The sequence below is a fragment of the Octopus bimaculoides genome, chromosome 7, assembly GCF_046866305.1.
Source record: "Octopus bimaculoides isolate indiv1 chromosome 7, ASM4686630v1, whole genome shotgun sequence".
NCBI classification, from domain to species: Eukaryota; Metazoa; Mollusca; class Cephalopoda; order Octopoda; family Octopodidae; genus Octopus; species Octopus bimaculoides.
This window is the reverse complement of record NC_142934.1, coordinates 56521980-56544479: the sequence shown is the minus strand read 5'-3', so window position 1 is coordinate 56544479 and position 22500 is coordinate 56521980. Positions and strand designations below refer to the sequence as shown.

Here is a 22500-nt window from a genome sequence, read left to right as displayed (position 1 = left end):
TAAAATCTGGGTGAATGGGTTATCTCCCTTGATTTTTAAAATGAAATATATTAGATATATATAATGATCCGTTCCAGGGGCCCTATTATCGATTTTTTTTCAACAGTCTGAGTATACCATGAGGTTTGCAGACATGAGTTCTACTCACGTGTCAGGTTTCATTAAAATCGATAAAACGATGTAGGAGGAGTTAGCTAACAACTCTACAAGCACACCCACAGACAGAATTTCCCACATATGTAGTAGATAGTAAATATCATTGAAATTAATATTTCCGAGAATACATGTTAACGCAATGTGATCCCGAATTATTTAAACCCTTCTTATAAACACACAGACACACACACACACACACACACATATATATATATATATATATATATATATATATATATATATATATATTAACGGAGCGTAGGCGCAAAGACGTGTTTAGGCAGAATTTAGGTTAGTTGAAATATGTTTATCACATATTTTCTGTGGTGTCTCTACTAAAAAGGGACCACAGAATGAATTTAATCCTCCAAACGCACACCATCATAAAGAGCAAAAGACAACCCAAGTCTATGAAAAGTCTCCTAATACAAGCCCAATTACACTCGGCAACATCACTGAAGCCGTCAGTAAAAATATGCGGAAGACCTAACTGTAGTATATGTGTCAATTTAAGTGAGAGGTTGGATTTCCCTTTCAAACAAGGCCAACGTTTTACAGTGAAAACGACTTCACATGTGCTTCGGAAAACCTAATATATGTATTAACTTGCTCAGGGTGTCGGGAGCAATACATAGGTCAAACCAAAGACAGTCTTCGCCATAGGATGACCCTACATAGATCCCAGATTAAAATTCGGGAATACAGAAAAATAGCATTCAGCGAACACATCGACATTTGCGCCACTAACGAACAACCCAACTTCAGAATTTTCCCCCTCTATAAATGCAGGGACGATGCAACCTATTGTCAGCGTATTAGCAAGGAGTCATATTTTATAGCAAAATATAAACCCCTTTTGAATGCGTCCACCACAAATTACACTACTACAAGGGCGTTAGAATAATACCCACGTAAATATTAAAAACGATATATGCAGAACAGTCCCTACCCACAACAGACACTTGACCATTTAAGAAAACTCCACTAACAGCCTATTACTGTCATACCACTCCCGTCTTTTCTTATTCTCTCTCTTTCTCTTTCTCTCTCTCTCTCTATCTCTATCTCTCTCTCTCACTCTCACTCTCACTCTCTCACTCTCTCTCTCTTTCTCTCTCTCTCTCTCTCTCTCTCTCACTCTCTCTCTTTCTTCCTACTCTCTTCTTCGCCGTCTCCTTCCTCGGCTATCGCTGCTTAAACAATCAAAATCAAGAACTCACATCCCTCATATTAAATATTTCTTCAGACCTGCAACTACCTACCTACCGAGCCTTCACAAAAGTAAAAGAGAGAGAGACAAAAAAAAAGGAAGATGTCCGAAGTATTTGAAAACTATGGAAATATTTCTAAAAAAAACATTTCATTTAGTTTTTCCACAATTTAATTGTTTTTCATGCTTTACTCTAAGTTGAAAAAGTCGCAAAGACTGAAACCGGTACTAAAATTTTCATTATAATATTCTTTTAGCATTTTCTACGTAGTCCTATTTTCCTTATATACACGACATGTTGGGCTACTGCCGTTCTTTAATATGTTGGCTTGATAGTTTCTTGTGGGAAGACATTGATCTTGGGCTGCTATGGTAAACCCTTCTGTTTCTGATTTTAAGCCATAAGACACTAATCATTGATGGGTAAGAGCTTTGTCAACATCGACACTATTAGCCCTCTTTGGGTATTTGCGATTGAGAGGTTTTTCTTGTCATTTATCAGCAAAAATATCTAAGGCAGCAGTTTTAGTACGGGTTTTCATGCGCTTAGCTTTTTCTGTGCTTGTTTCTGGTATGTCTAATTCTGGAATTTGTTGTGTTTGGAATTCACTTAGATATTCCTTTTCCTGTTTTGTTACTAAGTATGATGCTTTCTTGTTTTCATGCTTTGAGACAAGTTTTAACATCCAGTAATCAGAGTTTTTCAGGTAGATGTTTAGGCCAATAGTGGCAATCCTCATTGTTAATTCCAGTTGTAAAAGTTCATACCCACCCTCTTTTCTTGGCAGGTAAAGTTGTTTTATATCTGCCTTAGCGTGGTGCATTCTATGTATTACTATTATTATTATTATTATTATTATTATTATTATTATTATTGATAAAAGGCCTGAAATTTAAGGGAGGATACTAGTCGATTACATCGACCCCTGTACTCAATTGGCACTTATTTTATCGACCTCGAAAGAATGAAAGACAAAGTCGACCTCGATGAAATTTTCCAAGTGACCATATGGAACATTTTTTTTTTACCCGCTAATTAATCGAGTGCTATACTATTTGTTGAAAACCTTACCTCCCACTGTACACACACACACACACACACACACACACACACACACATACATACATACATACATACATACGTTATAGCTGCACCCTCGTTACACGAAAAAAGCCATTGCCAAAAAGACTCACTGAAATGATTCATTATTGATGCTATGTGAGGCCCTTATATGAATTTTAAGCCCAGCCAAACTTTTACACATTTTATTACATACTGTACAACTGTACTGGCTGGCAGCAGAAACAGGTGCCACCATATGCACCCTCTTAACGTATCTTTTCAGAACTCCAACTGAGAGGCACACTTTTCCATATTTTACACATGTTCTGTTGTGGATTTTAATAGCCACATCACTGTTTATCATGGGTCGATTCCTGTGAGATTTTTGATGGCTCACCAGGCCTCCACGACTCAAACACCTCCTCCCGCAAACCACACACACAAAAAGCAACACACTCTCACTTTCCACAGGTCCCCCCTTGTAGCCCCCTCCTAATTCTCTCATGCTTCACTCTCTCCCTCTCAAACCTTGAACAATCACTATGCACTATCTTCCTCCATCCATCGTGGTCTTGTGCCTCCCTCTCCCAATCACCAGCTGCAAATCCTGTCTGCATTAGAGCATTTTTAAAGCAATCCTTAAACCTTAGTTTAGGCTTATGCGCTGGTTTCCTACCATCCTCCAGCTCACCATACAAAGCACCTTGTGCAGTATATGTATATATATATATATATATATATATATATATGCAATGTTAATTCTCTAAATGAAGTATTAACAGTAACTGCACGATAAAGTGTAGTATATTGCCACTTAAGTGTGGCTGACCCCTAGGGGTGGATGTTACTGTTGCTTTTAGCCCCAGGAGGACATCTCCTCCAGCAGGCTTATCGACACACGACTGTGTCCTGTTTGCCAAGGGAGTTATCCCTCTCACCACGGCCAGCAGCACGAACGTATCCGGATTTCAGGGTTATTTCCCTTCGTCGGCGTTCGACAGCCGATGACCTTGGTGAGAGAGAAAATCCTGGCAAATCTTATATCTTCTTTTCCAGTGGCATTCTTCACTGATATTGAAAAGGTGAAAACAAGCAATGTTAATTCTCTAAATGAAGTATTAACAGTAACTGCACGATAAAGTGTAGTATATTGCCACTTAAGTGTGGCTGACCCCTAGGGGTGGATGTTACTGTTGCTTTTAGCCCCAGGAGGACATCTCCTCCAGCTGGCTTATCGACACATATCTGTGTCCAGGACACTGATATGTGTCGATAAGCCAGCTGGAGGAGATGTTCTAGTTTATGTATATATATATATATATATAAGCAATGTTAATTCTCTGAACGAGGTGTTAACAGTAACTGCACGATAAAGTGAAGTATATTTGCCATTTAAATGTGGCTGACCCCTACGGGTGGATGTTACTGTTGCTTTTAGCCCCAGGAGAACATCTCCTCCAGCTGGCTTATCGACACATATCTGTGTCCAGGACACTGATATGTGTCGATAAGCCAGCTGGAGGAGATGTTCTCCTGGGGCTAAAAGCAACAGTAACATCCACCCTTAGGGGTCAGCCACATTTAAATGGCAAATATACTTCACTATATATATATATATATATATATATATATACATAACTGTTTACCCTTCAAGATAGTACGATGTGATTTCAAAGCAATTTGAATGCTAGAAACAGCAGGTCGTGTGACTGATACTATATGCTTGTGTGTGTGTGTGTGATGTTGTATGTCTAGTTTTTATGTATACAGATTGCTGTCTTTCGAGTGACCAAGTGAGAGAAATCGATGAGATTGTTATTTGTTTTATTATTAATCATGTCACTGACTGTAATGGATAGCTTGTTAAAGCACTTAGTCATCGTCAAATTTCACTGTACGTCTAGAAATACCAATAACTCTATTGACAGTTGTAGGCAAGAATTAAATGGTATAAAATCAAATTAAAAACTAGTCATATTTAGAATGGGAACTAATTGTTCTTTAGTCCATTTTTGGAAAATGTGAGAGAAAGAGACACAGAGAGAGGGAGTAGAATTTGACCATAAAATGGAACAATGTGGTTATATATTTTTATTTATATTTATACAAAGTTCACCAAAACTTTCTGAGAAGAAAACAAAACCCTATAAAGTCGCTAAAAATGTTGTATTCTGTGGATTTAATGACATGGAGAGATTTATCTATATTGACAGACATGTGCTGAAATTTGTTACTCTGACATGATTTGTATTATATTCAAGCAGTTATTCTTTGGCTTAGGGGATATCGTGATACCTAAATCATGGTTATTGCAATGCCATTAACTGATAAACTCTAGAACGGCAATCATTTTTGTTCAGCGGTGCATGAGTCTGTTGAAAATGTATCCAATAGATGTTTGATTGCCATCCATGTTTGTACGCGAGTAACGTTTAACTTACAAAATATGAAAACTTGGCGACTAGCTCTGCCTGAATAGTGCCTCGTCAGCATCATAAGAACAACGATCAAGCATTTACAACAATCTCTGTAGCAGAACTGAATGTTTTATGTCAATTACAGTTAAGTAAGAAATAAACTTCTCTCAACAAGCTGTAACCACGATTAGCATTTTTTTTGTTGTTGTTGCTGTTGTTGTTTTTGATGTTGTTGCTCTGCTGAGACGATGAGGTGCCGGAACCAAACAAAATACCTTACAATTTTTCTTTTGATTCTTAGGCGGTGGACCGGCAGAATTGTTAGCATACCGAGAAACATGCGGCATTTCGTCCGTCTTTAGTGCTAGTTGAACAGTGGAGTCGATGTAATCGACTTACTTCCACCCCAGAAACTACAAGCTTTATACCAAAATTTGAAATCAGTATTAGGAATCAGTACAGGACGCTGAGCAGGCAGAATCGTTAGCACACCGAGCAAAATGCTTAGCGGCATTTCGTCTGTCTTTATGCTCTGAGTTCAAATTTTGCCAAGGTTGACTTTGCCCTTCATTCTTTCGGGATTGATAAGATAAGTACCATTTGACTTACTCCCGCCTCAGAAATTACTGGCCGTGTACCAAAATTTGAAACCAATATTTCTTTCGACTCTTTACCTTCCAATTCAAAACCTAACCGAGGTCAAATTTGCCTTTCATTTTTTAAGGTCGTTAAATTAAAGAATCAGTCTAGATATGGTCTCCTTATTCGGCTAACCTCATCCTCCAAATTTCACAGAGCAGTTGACTGGTAGAATCCTTAGCGCATCGGACAAAATAACTTGTAATATTTGTTCAGCTATGTTCTCTTTCCATCTTCCTAATCCACTTACAAGGCTTTGGTCGGCCCGGAGCTACAGTAGACGCCTACCCAAGGTGCCACGCAGTGGGACTGAACCCGGAAACGTGATTGAAAAGCAATTTTCTTACCACAGATCCACTTCGAACTGTACTGTCCTTGTTGCCCGACCATTTTAATGCGACCTTATTGGAGTTATTTCCCTTGTTCTTTGTTTGCTTGTTTTTTTTTTGTTTTGTTTTTTTAGATTAGAAACATTCCTAGAAGAGGCTTTTCCTCGGATTATCTCAGATAATGGAAGTTTTTCACCTTGCATGTATGAGTTGCTATTAAATATGAAAAAGAAATGAGAGACTATATGAAAAATAGAACGGTATCATGACAGAATAATGTAGTAATATAGATCTGAACAGCAAGAAACAAAGCTCATTATTTCCTTTTCTTCTTATCACTGTTATTATTGCTATTGTTATTTAAGTTGCTTGATGTCTTTTTAGATTCGAAACATTCATAGAAGGGGTTTTCTGTGGATTACCTCAGATAAACGAAGTTTTTTCAACTCACTATATTACATGTGCCAACAAAGATAAAGGGATAAGAGATTGTATTAAAAATACAATGGTATTAGGAGGACAGATGTTGCACAGATCTGAACACCGAGAAACAAAACTCATTATCCTCCTTTCCTTTTAGTGTCCTTGACACTCTGCTGTTTTTCAGTTTGCTTATTGTTATGAAGTGTTCGCCCACAGTGAAATTTTGTGTTGATATTCATAATCAGTTAAGGTGGCGAGGAGGCAGAATCGTTAGCACGCCGGGCAAAATGCTTAGCGGCATTTCATCTGTCCTAACGTTCTGAGTTCAAATTCCGCCGAGGACGACATTACCTTTCGTCCCTTCGAGGTTGATAAAATAAGTACAAGTTGAGCACTTGGGTCAATGTAATCGATTTACATCCCCACGAGAACTTGCTAGCTTCGTGCCAAAATTTGAAACGGATTTTCAGTATCAGCGCGTTTACATTCTTTCTACTCCTCTATACATACACTGATCACTTCTAAGGCTTGCCGAGAAGAACATGAATCACTGAGGAGTGCTAATTAAATCAAAACAAAACTGTAGCTTCCGTTAGCTGACTTTCAAAACAAGATTCACCCACTTCTGCACTATTTTAATTCTCTAAAAAAAAATCAGGTTAAATTTTAGTCCCCTCTCTAAGAGTGAAATTTTGTCTACTAAATGTATGGATGACATTACCTAATCGAAGTTTCTCATTTCATTATATTTTACATATGTAAGATCTTACTGTATGTCTTCAGTATATTGGATGATTTCTTGAAGAAATTTTCTTCAATTATTCATATAGTTTATTTTGATATTCATAAACAGTGACACTACTTTATCTTTATACATGCCACATATATATATATATACATGTACATGTACATATATATGTGTGTGCGTTTGTGTAAACACATATACAGACACACACACACACATATATACATATAGACGCATATATATATATATGGGAGAATTTACGAAAAAAACAACAGATGAAGACAGGTGGTGTAAACAACAAATGGATGTATTAGTTTAACGCTCGGGAATAGAGAAAGTCTTTGACGTTTCGAGCTACGCTTTTCAACTGAAAGGAACACTGAAAGAAATAAGGAGAGAAGCAAGGAGAAAAAAAATAGGGAGGAAAAAAAGGAGAAAAAAAGGAGAAAAAAAATAAGGAGAGAAGCAAGGAGAAAAAAAGTACATATACACACATGTATATGCATACGCATGCATACATACACTCTCAAACACATACATTATACATACATACATACATACATACATACATACATACATACATACATACATACATACATATATATAAATACATACATATATAAATATATATATACAAGACACATATACATATATATATAACTTTGCCAAACTGAGTAAAATATGCTTTGCTGGGAAGGTGCAGTAGGCCAGAATATGTTGATAGTTTTAAAGACAACCTTCACTCTCATCTGCATCATTGTTATTTTGGTAAAGTTTTGCTAGCGTGATCTTAGAGTTGTTTCATTTGCTTGTCTTTTGTTTTTGTTTTTTGTTTTTTTGCTGTTAGCTTTTTATAATTTTATAAACAATTCTAATAGGAAATTTTTATGTTCTAATTGCACAGATAATCTCAGTTAACTGAAATTTTTCCAACTCGTTGTATTACATTTTTGATACTCTACTATATCTGTATTTGGAGAATGATGTTTGCATTTTTCGACAATAATCAAATATGGTATTATACAGTGTTTCTATTTGCTATTAAGTTGGGTTATTTTATGTCTTTTTTTGCTTTTTGCAGAACAAACATTTTCTTTTAATAAAAATGAAAGTTATTCACAGCCTAGCTGTGCTGTGATGTTAGCTCTACGTGTTTCTATGACCAAAAAAATGAAAATAAAATTAGCAGTAGTTTTAAACTGATATTTTAGTAATCTCTTATGAAGTTTACAAGTATTTTACATCTCTTTACATAATCATTTTTTCTACACGGAAGATACAATTAATATGGCTGCTGAAGTATCGTTTCAAAACGACTCTAAAATGTTGTCAAAATAAAATATTCTGCTTTGATTTTTGTTTATTCATTATTTTTGTGAATTTTTTAAATTCAAAAGCCCATCTGGTTGTGATATGTGAAATAAAGCAATCAGTACGCAGGACATGAACATTTTTGACTTCCTAGCTTTCAAAAACAGAATTCCTTTCTTTACAGCGACGTGAGGTCTGTAATTTATAGAAGAAGAATTATGAAATCAGTATGATTATCACGACTCTCACAAAGGCATTAGTAATAATGTAGCTGTTGTTGTTGTGTAACCCTAAGTCGGATCTGATGGAAGAGACTTTAAAATCAAACGTTTTCCAGCCGTGACCATTCGATTTGTTCTAGTGAATCTAGAACTACATTATAAATACACCCTTTGATTTATTTTTTTAAGATATTAGGGAACAGTTTGAGGAAGACCTGACTGATGTTTCAAGCAAATTGAGCGACGACACAGAGGTTTCCTCATTGACATTATTAATGTTGTTAAAAAGGCGGCGAGCTGGCAGAATCGTTAGCAAGGCGGGCGAAATGCTTAGCGGTATTTCGTCTGTCTTTACGTTCTGAGTTCAAATTCCGCCGAGGTCGACTTTGCCTTTCATCATTTCGGGGTCGATAAATTAAGCACCAGTGAAACACTGGGGTCGATATAATCGACAAGTCCCCTCCCCAAAAATTTCAGGTTTTATGCCTATAGTAGAAAGGATTATTATTGCAGTTAAAAAAAATGACGGCGAAAATTTCAAGCCTTGTGCCTTGAGCAGAAAAAGTAGTTAAAAGAGCGGCGAGCTGACAGAATCATTTGTACACCGGACAAAATACTTAGGGGCATTTCTTCCGGTTTTATGTTCTGAGTTCAAATTCTACCGAGGTCGACTTTGCCTTTCATCCTTTTGGTGTCAATAAAATCTGTAACAGTTGAACATTAGGTTTAATGTAATCATCTAGCCCCCACCACCAGAAAAACATGGCTTCATGGTTAGATTATCCAGTACACGATCGTAAGGTTGTGAATTCGTTTCCTTGAGCAAAATACTTTATTTCACATTGCTCCAGTCTACTCAGCAGGCCAGAATGAATTGTACTTGTAATTCAAAGGGCCAACCATGTCATACTCTTTGTCGTGCCGAATCTCCCTAAGAATTACGTTAAGGATATGCGTGTCTGTGGGGTATTCAGTCCAACTGCGTGTTAATTTTACAAGCAGGTTTTTCTGTTGATCGTATCAACTTGAACACTCGTCGTAACCGACGGAAAATCAGAGCCAGAGTCATGCCTAATTTGCTTTAGCAGTGTAAATTAGGTGAATTAGTTGCAGCCGAGAATTGAAAGCATGCTACTAACTTTCAGTCGCCTTAGGTTAGCCTATCGTTACTTTTGCGTTAAACGCCTATATAACACAGTAATTACTTCCACTTCTGAAATAACAATACAATTGCTGTGATCAAAAGAAAAGTATTGAAGCCTTTGTTTGTTTTTTGTTTCTTTCTTTTAGTTTCTTTTTTCTTTCTTTCTTTGTTCCTTTCTTTTATGAATCACTTAAACTATTGTATTTCTTTTTGTCTATCTTTCAACACCAGGCATTGAAAATCCGTATAAGAGGTAAGTTCTTTAATCTTGATGAATCTTTTATGTCTTATGTAAAGACTAACTTAACGAACTTAGATAAAATTATGTTGATAGATGGTAAATTATTCTAATAAATGTCTCTCTATGTACTATAAAATCTCTTAAAACTGATGGTCAGCTGAGGATTTGTAAAAGTAAAACAAAAGAGAGATGCATCGTCAGTGGATAGATCAAACTTATATCTATTTCTCTCAATTATTTAAACAAAGATACAAGGAGGTAAGTACTGTGTATACAATCGGAACAAATATAAACTAATGATATATTATCTGACAGACTATGATATTTCCAAAGTGATTTCGCCTAGATTAACAAATTATCATCTGTGTATTTGACAAAAGTATATAAATTCTTTATAGTTGTTTCTTTTGATGATGATGCTATGTTGTTGCTTTAGTTGTGTATACCGAAATTTATACTGAATAAATTTTTATTAAACAAAACCAACTAAAAGCAAATAACTTGCTGAAATTTTGGCGTTGGCTACCAATAAAGGACATTTATGACCCTAAGAAAAGACCTGCGCTGAAGTCATGGAAGATTTGTGATAACAATGAGCAATCGCTGGGTGGCCGACTGGCATCTAATGGTAACCTTATTAACATAAGATCCGAAGGTTAGTTTGTTAGTTGTTTATTTTTATACATTTTTCAAGTTAAGTCCATGTAAATTGCGCATCAAAATGCAAGAATGTGAAGAAGAAATTATGTTTTCAGTTGTAGATTCTAGACTACCTATGAATATCTATGTCTAATTGCTTCGTTTATAATTTCTAATTTTCAAACTCACCTCTAACGCACTAGCAGATGCATTTTTTTTTTTTTTTTTTGGTAACTGCCCGTAAAAGATTTCTAACGAGTATCGTAAGCATTAAAAGTTGAAATAATTGAATAATAAAAGAAAAAAGGAGAGTAAATATTTGTAATAATAAAATTAGAACAAGTAAGTTGTTTCGTTTTGGGATTTGGTTTGCAAGATTCTTTATGTGAGTTCGTGTGTTGAAACATATTCTGTTGTGTTTGGGGAGAGTCATTCTCTTTTGGTGCCTTATAATTTAATACACACACCGGTAAAATTTCTACATTTCTTTTTTCAGTTTTCTAAGAATTTTCGTTGCGTCTTGCAACCTTTTCAAGTTTTGACTCTCAAAACTATTGAAAAGGTTGCAAGACGCAACGAAAATTTTAGAAAAATAAAGAAGGAAATGAGTGGGAATTTTACCGGTGAGTGTGTTAAATTATGAGACACCAAAAGAGAATGACTCTCCCCAAACACAACAAAGTAAGTTATTATTTTCTGTATGAACGACTCCATGTTATAGTTTATATTCAATTTTGCATTTCCTGTAATTAGATAACATGGTTTATGTAGTATGCATCAGAATATGGTAATACTGAGCAAAAATGTTCCTTGTGATTTCAGTTATAGAATGCGGCTTGTGTATGTGTGTATGCTTTATACGAGGGGTTGCTGAAAAGTTCCTGGCTTTTGGTAATATAAAATACAGGAGGATCAGTTAATAATGATTTTATTCAACATATTTCCCTTTCAGATTCACATACTTATCGCAGCGGTCCTACAATTTTTCTAAGCCCTGTAATATAACTCGTAAGTTTAGGCCTCCAACCTGGCCTTTCGTGACACCCTTAAAGCCTGGAATTTTTTAGCACCCCCTCGTATGTGCAAGAAAATCTCATTCTCTCTCTCACCTCTTTCTTTCCCACCTCTCTCTCACTTTCTCTCTCTCTCTCTCATATATATATATATATATATATATATATATGTATATTCATGTTATCCTTCGCTTTTTTTACTGTTTTTGTTGTGCTAGTATCATCAATAACAATGGATGGTTATCACCATAAAATGACACGTTCCTTGTGAATCGATACCTTTTTGCCGTTTTGATTTCAGTTTGCAACACCAGGTCCCTACATTTACGCCGTTAATAGCTTTGCTGAATTCATTTACATCACAATGACTCTTCTTTATTTTAAGATAGAAAGTAATATGCATCTTCAAAATAAATACACAGGCATTAGAAATACGGCTAGTTGAATTTACAGAATATCATACTTCAAACCAAAAGATCGACGATTTATGTTCTACTAACTGACCACGTGCTGTCAATAATGACGGTTAATTGTAGTATTTTATATATATAGATAAGGTACAAAATAAGGTGCATAATAATCACACATACAAACATTCACATAGTTCCTTTGTACATGCACACACATACATACATACACTCACACAGAGTTGAAACGCTGATTTTTTTCACTCTTTCTTTCCTTATTCATCTATCACCCCTTCCTTTCTCTCATTGCTATTACTTTCTCTCACTCCCTCTCAGTCTGGGCTATTATTCTCACTACTTCTCCTTCACTGAATTACTATTTTCTCTCCTCCTCCGCGTCCAGCGTGATTCTGGACATATATATATATATACATACATATATACAAATATATAAAAACGCTACGCTCATTATTATATCAGGAGATTGCTTTATAGTGTGCCTAGTTAAGAACATAACTTTTTATTCATCCACCGTCATTTGACGGCTGGTAGATACAGTTTACTTTTTAACAGAATATGGTGAAATCAACCAACGAGGAAGCGTCAATACGGTTGGTTGACTTGCTAGAAAAAATACCAGCCAGATCTTCCTCAAATTACATTCTACTATCATGTTATATTCTGGCAGTAATTGATTGGTGCTTTATTTTATCGATACTGAAAGGATAAGAAGTAAAACTGATCTCGGCGGGATTTGAGTTCAGAGTGTAAAGGAGCAGAGAATACGTTAGATAAATTAGTTCTAGATACACTGTGTAAGACACAGATGGGATGGTCATGTCTTGAACACCTTTATCTCCCTTCATAAAAAATGGTAAATTTTGTATTTTCGTTTTTTATTATTATTATTATTATTTTGTATTATGAATTCAGAATTGATTTCCCAATTAGATAATAAACTGTATTCCGATTAAAGAATAAATTGAATTTAGAATAACAAATTTCTATACAACATATTTTGCTTTTTTCTTCCAATATGTAAGGAGCAATTTCATTCTTGGGCAACGCCGGGTGCCTCTGCATATATATATATATATATATATATGTGTGTGTGTGTGTGTGTATCTATCTATTTATCTATGTATGGTTCATCAGGAACTTAATACCACTATACACCGGTTCACAAAAATTATTGGCTTCAGATTTGGGCACTAGGCCAGAAATTTCGGGGTAGGACATAAGTCGATTACATTGGCCCCAGTGCTCAACTGGTACTTAAATTATCAACCTCGCAGAACGCAAAGATGGATGAAGTGCTGCACTAAGCATTTTCCCCGGCGCGATAACGATTGTGTCAGATCGCTCGTCTTACTTTTTTTATTAAAAATATTGATTACTTTTTTAAGCGTGTCATTTCCTTTCCGTTTGTTTCAGAGCCACTCGGAATTAAAACAATGAAGCGAACAGGTCCATTCAGACAACAATCAACCGGCCCACCCACAGGCTGGTGGCTCTACGGTAAGTTTTTGTTTTTTTCTATTGCACCAATAGACATATCCCATATTACTCAATATAGTAATATAGGATATAGACATATCCTATATCACTCTATACCTTAACTGTTTCACAGCACGTCCATCTATTGTACAGTGAGATATATTCTACATTACTCTATATCTTCTGTTGCGTAATAGACATATTTAAATTACACTGTACCCCATTTTAACTCAGTGGCTCTACGATAAGTCTATTCATTGTACCAACAGACATAACTTGTATTACTCCGTACATTATATTACCTTGTCGCAAGATCGTAAAAATGTATATAGTTTTGACATAATTGAATAAACCCCAACAGACACCAGGTACTTATTTTATCATACTAGAGTGAAAGAATAGGGACACGCTCAATCTCAGCCGGTATTCGTGCTAAAATATAAAGGCAACTCAGCCTTATACTTTTCGTATTTGCAGTTTTGTATCTGTATACTATAAGTAATGCTTCATTTCATGCACGTAATTTATAACATTAGAGGAAATACAAATACAACATAATCTCTGCTGCCTCAATAAACTTTTTCTTTAACCTGGTACTTATTCTATCAGTTTCTGGACATAAACAAACACCGGATTTCTTTTCGTTTTCGTCTACCCAATCCACTCACAAGGCTTTGGACGGACCGAAACTGTAAAAGAAGACACTTGCCCAAGGTGCCACGCAGTGAGACTGAACCCAAGACTTCATGATTGAGAAGCTTGCTTGTTTTCCAACTACATACCCACTCCTGCCTTGTTGATTCTTTAAATCACTAATCCGTTGCTGAATCCTGAATGAGAGGTTAATATTCTTCACGTTCTACGAGACAAGACGATAACCTATTGCTTCCTGTTCACATTCAACGTTACAATCTATCAACCAGGCGTTCAAATCATTATCCACTCAACCATTTCATTTCAAAAGTACTTAGTTTAAAAATCAGTAACTTTCACTAAAGATTTCTTTAAATTAACATTAATGCGGTGTATTTTAAGGACATTAAGCATTTATGATTCTTTTAAGAGAATAAGCATTGAAATGAAGTGAAATGGCTCAGGTTGGAATTGAAACCAGGTTGCGGATTCTACTCGCTGAGAGATGGACTGTGGAGATCTTGCTAAAAATTGAGAAAATTGGTTGGCCTGGAATTGAAACGGGATAGTGGATTCGACTCGCTGAAAGTTGACCTCAAGAGTATTTGCAAAAATTGTGTTGTAACTATACTATTCTTCAATGACCTTATATTTTGTTCATTCGAGATGATTCTAGTATTGCACGTGACATCTTTCTTAGGAAAAAAGAACAAGGGTACGCAACTGTACAATGTATAACTATTTGTATTTACTAACTGAATCTCATATGTTATGTAGTATTAGAGTTCAAACATTCAACTAAAACATAGTTCTCCCTTGGCACTAAATCCTTCTGGAAATGTCATTGGATCTAAATAATGGTTTCTAATTTAAGTACAATGCCAGCAATTTTGAGGGCTGTCGTTAAGTTGACACGGATCTTTTCCTTTTGGCCGGCACATAGAAAAAATATTTTTTTATAACTAAACACTTTCAAATTTCGTATACTGGTAGAATGTGTCATTTAAAACATCATTTACTCTTGGCGTTTTTCAGAAAATTCTTTATTTTCGAAGTTATTTCGTGTTAAAGTTGTCGTATTTCGGTAATTTCAACCAATCAATGACGTCTATTGAGGTGAAAACAATTACTGCTGTGGTAAAAATTGAGAAATGCCAAGAGTAAAAGATGTTTTAAATGACACATTCTACCAGTATACGAAATTTGAAAGTGTTTAGTTACAAAAAATTATTTTTTCTATGTGCCGGCCAAAAGGAAAAGATCCGTCGACACATTTACTCCAGCACTTCACTGATACTTTATTTTATCGATCCTCAGAAGGACGAAAGAAGAAAGCTGGCCTCAGCGGGATTTGAAATCAGAATGTAAAGAGCCGGGATAAATGTCACAAAGAATTTTTTCGGATGTTTTAACGGTTCAACTAGCTCGCCGCTTTTGAAGATTTAAATAAGCTTAGAACATTAGAAAACTTAATCTCCCTTCCTCTCTCTCTCTCTCTCTCTCTCTCTCTCTCTCTCTCTCTCTCTCTCTCTCTCTTTCTAACGAATTTATAAAAATATTTAAAAACTTGCTGATGTGATGATATACTGGTGAAACAAATAGCGTGTACATCAAAACACAGTTATTGATCTACAATGTCTTTTGTTTTCAGGAATCTTGCAACACAAATTGATACATGTCTTTTGTTTTATTTTCTATTAAAAGCTAACGGATTTGATAACCGTGGTAAGAAATTGGAGAAAAAGTTCTTGGGTCGAAATGAAAGTGCTTTTTCAAGTGGGACAGTTGCTGCGCGGACCCTTCTAGAAGATTTTAATGAGAATCTCAAGTTAAAAAGTAAGTAAGGCGAAAGTAAAGAATACGTATACCCGGTGTTTAGGGTTAGGGTTAGAGTTTAGGGTTAGGGTTAGGTTTTAGGGTTAGGATTAGGGTTAGGGTTTCTGTTACGCCGAAAACGGGTGGTGTATTTATTCTTTACCTCCGCCAGTAAGTAATACATGTGTAATATTTTTTATGATGTAGATGCGACTTTGTTTTCATGTGTAAGATGTAGAGCGTTGTAAATTGTAAAGTATAAACGTTGTTGCTGTGTGATTATACAGAAGCAGCTTATTTGTTCGGCAATTACAAATCATTGCAATGCCTGCAGCGAAGAATTGCATTCCCAAGAATAAATATCCTCTTATCACGATTTTTAAGCGTCATTAATTCCAATACTTCATTCCCTTTTCTGTTATTGCTAAACGAACAAAAGATAGAATTTCTCCAGGAAAAGATACCTACTTATCGCAAGCAATTTTATTGCAATATCTAATAACCAACCAGTAGGTGAACTTTAACAGTATAAAATTATTCTTTTTTTGGAATGGTGAAACTCGAGGCAGATAAATCTTCAAATATTCCATGGGAAAATAATGTTCTAAAAAAAATCCTTTGGATCAAAACAATGTTTAACCCAATATTTATACGCTATTATTTATAGCTTTATCTGCTTCGAGTTTCACTGTTCCAAAAACTAATTATATCACCTTCTTTTGAAGTTTTAAATTTGTACGAATTTAACAATATGAAATGAAATATTTTAACGTAAGGCAGACACAGATCCAGCTGATGCGAACTCGTGGCTCGTGATTTAGTAGTAATATCTTATTCATTCGGTTATTTCATTTCTGCCAGGAAATTAGTGAAACGATATACTTAAAAACCTGCCTCATGAGTTGGTACGTGGCTGCATTATTATACAAACACACTATTTTTATTATATTTATTTATCAATTCATTATGCCAGTGTCACATCCTATTGGAAAAGCTATCATTAACTGCTATCAATTTATTCAAACTAACAGCAGTTGCACTAAATTTTGCAAAGTGTGAGATTGGAAAACATTAGGGTATATGTCCAAATAACACTTCATTGCCTTTCCTCTTTTTCGCTTCTTATAAAGCACGATCGAATTTTGTGTGTGGGCGAATCGAGGTGTATAGTGAAGCGGTTTATCCTTAAACTAACCATAAATCTTGTGAGGATGTGATGTCAAAGTTGATTCTTGTAAATTTGAATTCACCTCGTTGAAACAATAAAACTAAATAGTGTTGAACATGTTTACAGAAGCCTTACTGAAATATTTATGAATACAGAAACAATCAGCATCATACAGAGGTGTGTCAAAACATGGAGACTCTTTTGGATTTAACAACAGTCATCGAAGTAATAAATGTTTGTAGCTTGACCTGAAAATGGAGGAAGAGAATAGTCGACACCATCGATCTCAGTATGACATTGACAATCAACTGTACTCTATTTTATCCATGGTGTCGATTATCGATGACATTGGTACTTTATTTTATAGATGGTATTTACAAGCGATGGTATTTTTCTCCAACGTTAAGAAACTTAATTTTATCGACTTCGAAAGGATGAAAAGCAAAGTTGATCTCATCAGGATGTGAACTCAGAACCTAAAGACTCTGAACAAATGCTACAAATCATCTATTTCTCCGACATTCTAACGATTCTATCCGTCTACTGCCATTTGTCACGTTCCTAAAATAATTGTTTCTAGCATAGGTTCGAGGCCCAAAATTTGGTGAGTTGAGGTCAGTTGATGCCACTGAGATCAGAATTTCACTTGTGATTTATTTTATCGACCGCAAAATGATGAAGGGCAAAGTTGACCCCGGTAGGTTTTGAAATAAAACATTAAAAAGCCGAAACAAATGCTACAATCATTTTGTCCGATGCTTTACTGGCTCTTCCAGTTCATTACCTTTGTATTCGTAGTAATAATTTCTGATTTAGATACAGGATTATCGATTTGAGGAAACGGGATTAGTCGTTACATAATATTTGCGTGTGTGTGTGTATAATCACAATTGTCTGATGAACGATTACGTGAAACTTTGTGTAACAGTTTGTGACGTTTTTTCGGCTTTTAGTATTTTACTCTATCTTTTATATTCGAGTGCTATCACTCGAATAGTACTCAAGTAATGATACTATTATTATTACTTGAATGTATCCATGCAAGAGATCAGTAATTTATGATAAATTTATGCTAACTCACAGTGAACCTGGCAGTAATTAATGAAATAAATAAAAGAAATTATCAAAAAAGTTTCAAGGCTCATGTCAAACATCAGATGCAAAGACAAGCGTTGGCATTAACTAATAGCTATATCAGCTTTCTATTTGTTACATTTTTTTACAGATCACGAAAGGATGAAATGCAAAGTCGACCTTGGCGAGGTTTTGAACTAAAAACGTAAAGGTTGGTAACTGAATACCACAAGGCATTTTTTCCTAAGTTATATTATTTCTGCCAACTACCTTAATGTTGATAATAGTGACTATGATGATTTTGACGACGAATTGGTCGAGTTGTTTAGAGTGTTAGATATGATGCCTGATATTTAACTCTCTGCGCACTCAGTTCAAATTCCGCCGATGTCAGCTTTGCTGGTCATCTTTTTAGGATTCGATACATAAGGTCTAGTGTGGTGGATTCATTGAATTATTAGAGAGTCGGATAAGTTACATTTGATCTGGCTCTTTGCATTTTGATGGCGATGCTTGCTACGACTCTGGTATCAAGCTGTAATGGCTTTTGTTTTTACTTTGGACTACAACGGTGACGTAGAGAGAGGGGACTTGCATACATGGGCAGTTATTGCTTAGGTCTGCGTGTTTGGAGAGGAACTTTCCAGCTACTGATACATGGTTTCACAGAAGGTATGGAAATAGCGGTTTCGAATTTAGACACAAAGCTAACTTGAGGTAAAGGAATAAGTCGATACTACGGACCAAATCAGGTGACAAGTATATCATTTTATCGAAGCCGAAGGGATGAAATCAAAGTTAACTTAAGCAGAATTTGAACCTAGGATGTAAAGAGCCGGGTCAAATGCCTCAAAGCATGATTCTTCCAACTCTCGGGTTAATAATCTCTTACACTCAATGCTACAGATTTGGAGGTGATGGTGCTGTGAAAGATTACAAATTAGGGGTAACGGTGTTGGTTGAGTAAAGTTACAAATTCTGGGGTATGGTTCGTTAATTGTTACTTATTTTAAAGTACATTCAAAAAGAAAAAAGGTAAATGAGACTTTAGCAAGATTTAGATTGAGAGCGTAAAGGGAAATACCTAAATACTTAAAGTCGTTGAGTTATATATTCAAGCATTTCTATAACTCTAGCATCCTATTTACTGTTTCTAACATAGGCACAAAGCCGGACATTTTTGTATGAGGTGTAAGTCTTAGCTAGTATTTTATATTTTTTAGACCCAGAAAGGTGAATGTAAAAGTTCACTTTGGTGGTATTTGAACTCAGAACGTTAAACATTTAAAGACATTGTGTATGGTATTTTAACGACGATTTTGCCTTTCTACCATCATCCTGGTGATATTTTTTTAACTGAGGTCCAAAGCTAGCGGTTTAGATGTGGGATAGTAGTTGGTCGATACCATCGACCCCAATACTTTACTCGTACTATAATTTGTTGACCCCCAAAAAATGAAAGGCAAAATTGGATTTGAACTCAGAACGTAAAGAGCCGAAAGAACTGCAATACAGTAAAGCAATTTTCCGACACTCTAACGATTCTGGTAATCTAGGCACAAGGTCAGTAGTTTGCCTGGTACTTTATTTCGTCGACGCCTAAGACGTGTAAAGCACAGTTGACCTCTCAAGACTTGAATTCAGAATATAAAGACTCGGAACAAATACCATGATGTATTTTTCCCAATACTTTAAAAATTCTGCCTGGTTCCGGAGCCGTCTTGAGGTTGTGATGGAAGCCAAGAGCGGCTACCTTGAGTAAACGCTTACCTACCAATCATCATCTACTTTTCCATTTGTGCAAACTGTCAGATTTAACCTTACAAATATATATATTGGTGGGGATGCAGTTGCATAAACTAATTCCAATATTTAACTGATTTTAATCGATATCGGAGAGGTGAAAAGAAAACTTGGCACCGGTAAGATTCGAACTCAGAACAGAAATGGACCTAACAAAATACGGCAAGATATTTTTATGATGGCTTCCTTTCAGTACATATGGATATAAAATTGTAGAATAGTCTGAGAAAGATGGTTGAGCAACTTCTTGCTGAACAACCTGCACTAATAAATTTGTTTATAGTGATCAAATGTATGTACTGTACATTAACTCACTCCCTCCATCAAATTGATGTTGTCTGAACAGTTGCACTGTGTACCACATGTCAGGTACTGAAGGGATCGCAGAACAACGTGAGATCAATTGAAACCACTATCTCACAATAATCGTGAGCACAACACCCTAACCACAAGACCATGTCCACTCACATAGCTAATGAATATATTGTGGTCAATTAACAAACCAACAAGAATTTCTTAACGTGATCGCACGACCCGTTAGAAATAATGGCCAAATATCCCTCAGATCACAACCGACTGTATTAGAAGAAAAGAATATGTTGAATAATATGACCCCGTGTTTCTTGTAAATAATGAAAGGACTGGGTTATTGTTCAACTCCAGGTAGGGTCTTAGAAAGCAAACTTTTGGTCAAAATCATTCCAATCATGACCATCTCGATTTTTAGAAGTACCTAAATCTATATTACCTAATGTGTCCATTTTTTTAACAATTTTTCAAAACATCGTAGGACGTAATTCGAGGGAGATTTAACTGCCGTTTCTATCTTGTAAGTTGACCGCGTAGAAGCCTGTTCATTTGAGTAACATTATAAAAACTGTTATTCATTTATTCATTTTCAGGGTGTTGATAAATTATCTTTACAACTTCCACAATTGCTTGCACTATATCACCTAGATGTGTTGCGTGCAACCACTGGAGCCTATGTACAAACGTTTTGTTATTTCTAATAAAACTACTTGTTTGCCAATAAACTCAGCTGAGTTATCCCTATTTTTCATCCTTCTTTTCTAAATTTTTCAATTATTAAGGTAAACTATGGACACCCTCTATTGTTAGAGAACGTGAAAGCAACTTGAAGGCAACGTGAAAGCAATTTGAAGGCGACGTGTTGGCAAAATCGTTATAGCGCCAGGGAAAATGCTTTGCAGTATTTCTTCCACTTTTTTACGTACTGATTTCAAATCCATCCAAGGTTAACTTTGTCTGTCATCCTTTCCGAGATCGTTAAAATAGAGTAGCAATCAAAAAGTGGACTCGATGGAGCCGACTTAATCCTACCCCACCACAAATTTACTGGCCGTGTACCTAAATCAGAAACCATTATTAGAGAATGAGTAAACAGTTAATAAGAGGGAATGAGGATGAAGCTGATCCTAACTTGAACACGACTTTACACATTTCTGTGTGCTGCGCAATGTAAGTATAGTTATTCTGGTAAAATGCATTTTCTGTCAACCTTACTAATAAGAGTATTTTAAGCTCAGCATTGTAAGCAAGCAAATCACTTGTGAATTATACAGTGCTCCCGCAATAACTTTCAATAGTTAAACGTACTTGTCACCTGGTAGTTATTTACTTATAGGCTTGTTTTCAACATTGTGGTCGGAGTCATCGAGAATCAAATATACGGAATAAGGACACAGCACAATACCAGCAATTAAAACCGTAACAATAATTATTCGACCAATTCACCATTAGTCTGTGTATTGAAACTGCTGAGACTCTCAAAATAGCTATGGTTTCTTTTTAATAACCATTCTATCGATATAAAGCAATGTGAAATATTGCGGAGACTGTCTGGTTGCAACAGACTGTTTTTAATTCAATCGTATGCTTATCTCGAAGGTAACGGAAATCTTTTAACAATAGATTAATTTTTAATAGAACAAGCGGTTTTCCAAGTTAAATAACATTTAATAGACTGGCAGTGTCTGTTAAGTAACGGTTGGTCTCGAACAAACACACGCACACAAATAATAAAAATATAAATACATAAACAAACAAAACCTAGGAAGGAAACAAAATTGCAAAGTTATATCTCTTAGTTTCGTACAATTCTCTAATGAGATTGGATCTCATTGTAATTCATTGAAGTAGACATGCGCTTCTGTGGCGCCCTGAGCTACATAGATATGAATAATGGATTTTACCCATTTTAGAAGTATTTGCTACAGCATTTCTCTGTTTGACTTCGAAGATACATTTATTAGTTCACTGAACGGCCACTTCAGGAAGTAAGTACTTTATTCTGAAGCCTATAGAAAATTGTATAGCCTTCAATTTTCCTACTGTTTATTCTGAAATATCTGTCGGATTAGTTTCCATGGCTCCATTTGCTTCAGCATAGTCACGTTGTATATCGATGTTAAACCTACCGCCATGCATATAAATGCGTTGAGCATACACGGCCATAGCTATATAGCTACTACAAATACCGTTATAATGCATATCACTATGACTGTACAGATACTAAACTTAACGACGTTTAT

At 35.6% G+C, this 22500-nt stretch overlaps 1 protein-coding gene across 3 annotated transcripts in view; it reads left to right on the top strand.

Moving 5' to 3' along the window:
* The window catches only part of LOC106879925 (uncharacterized), an 86444-nt gene that overhangs the window by 51774 nt on the left and 12170 nt on the right, over nucleotides 1-22500 (top strand). The window contains exons 3-7 of one of the 3 annotated variants that reach the window (XM_014929677.3): nucleotides 9890-9911; nucleotides 10393-10554; nucleotides 13393-13476; nucleotides 15793-15924; nucleotides 18297-18356. In XM_014929677.3, the coding sequence (XP_014785163.1) occupies nucleotides 9890-9911; nucleotides 10393-10554; nucleotides 13393-13476; nucleotides 15793-15924; nucleotides 18297-18346 (450 nt within the window). In that variant the 3' untranslated portion in view covers nucleotides 18347-18356. The remainder of the gene's footprint in view (nucleotides 1-9889; nucleotides 9912-10392; nucleotides 10555-13392; nucleotides 13477-15792; nucleotides 15925-18296; nucleotides 18357-22500) is intronic. The other 2 variants (XM_089354556.1, XM_014929678.3) reach the window with 2 other exon arrangements.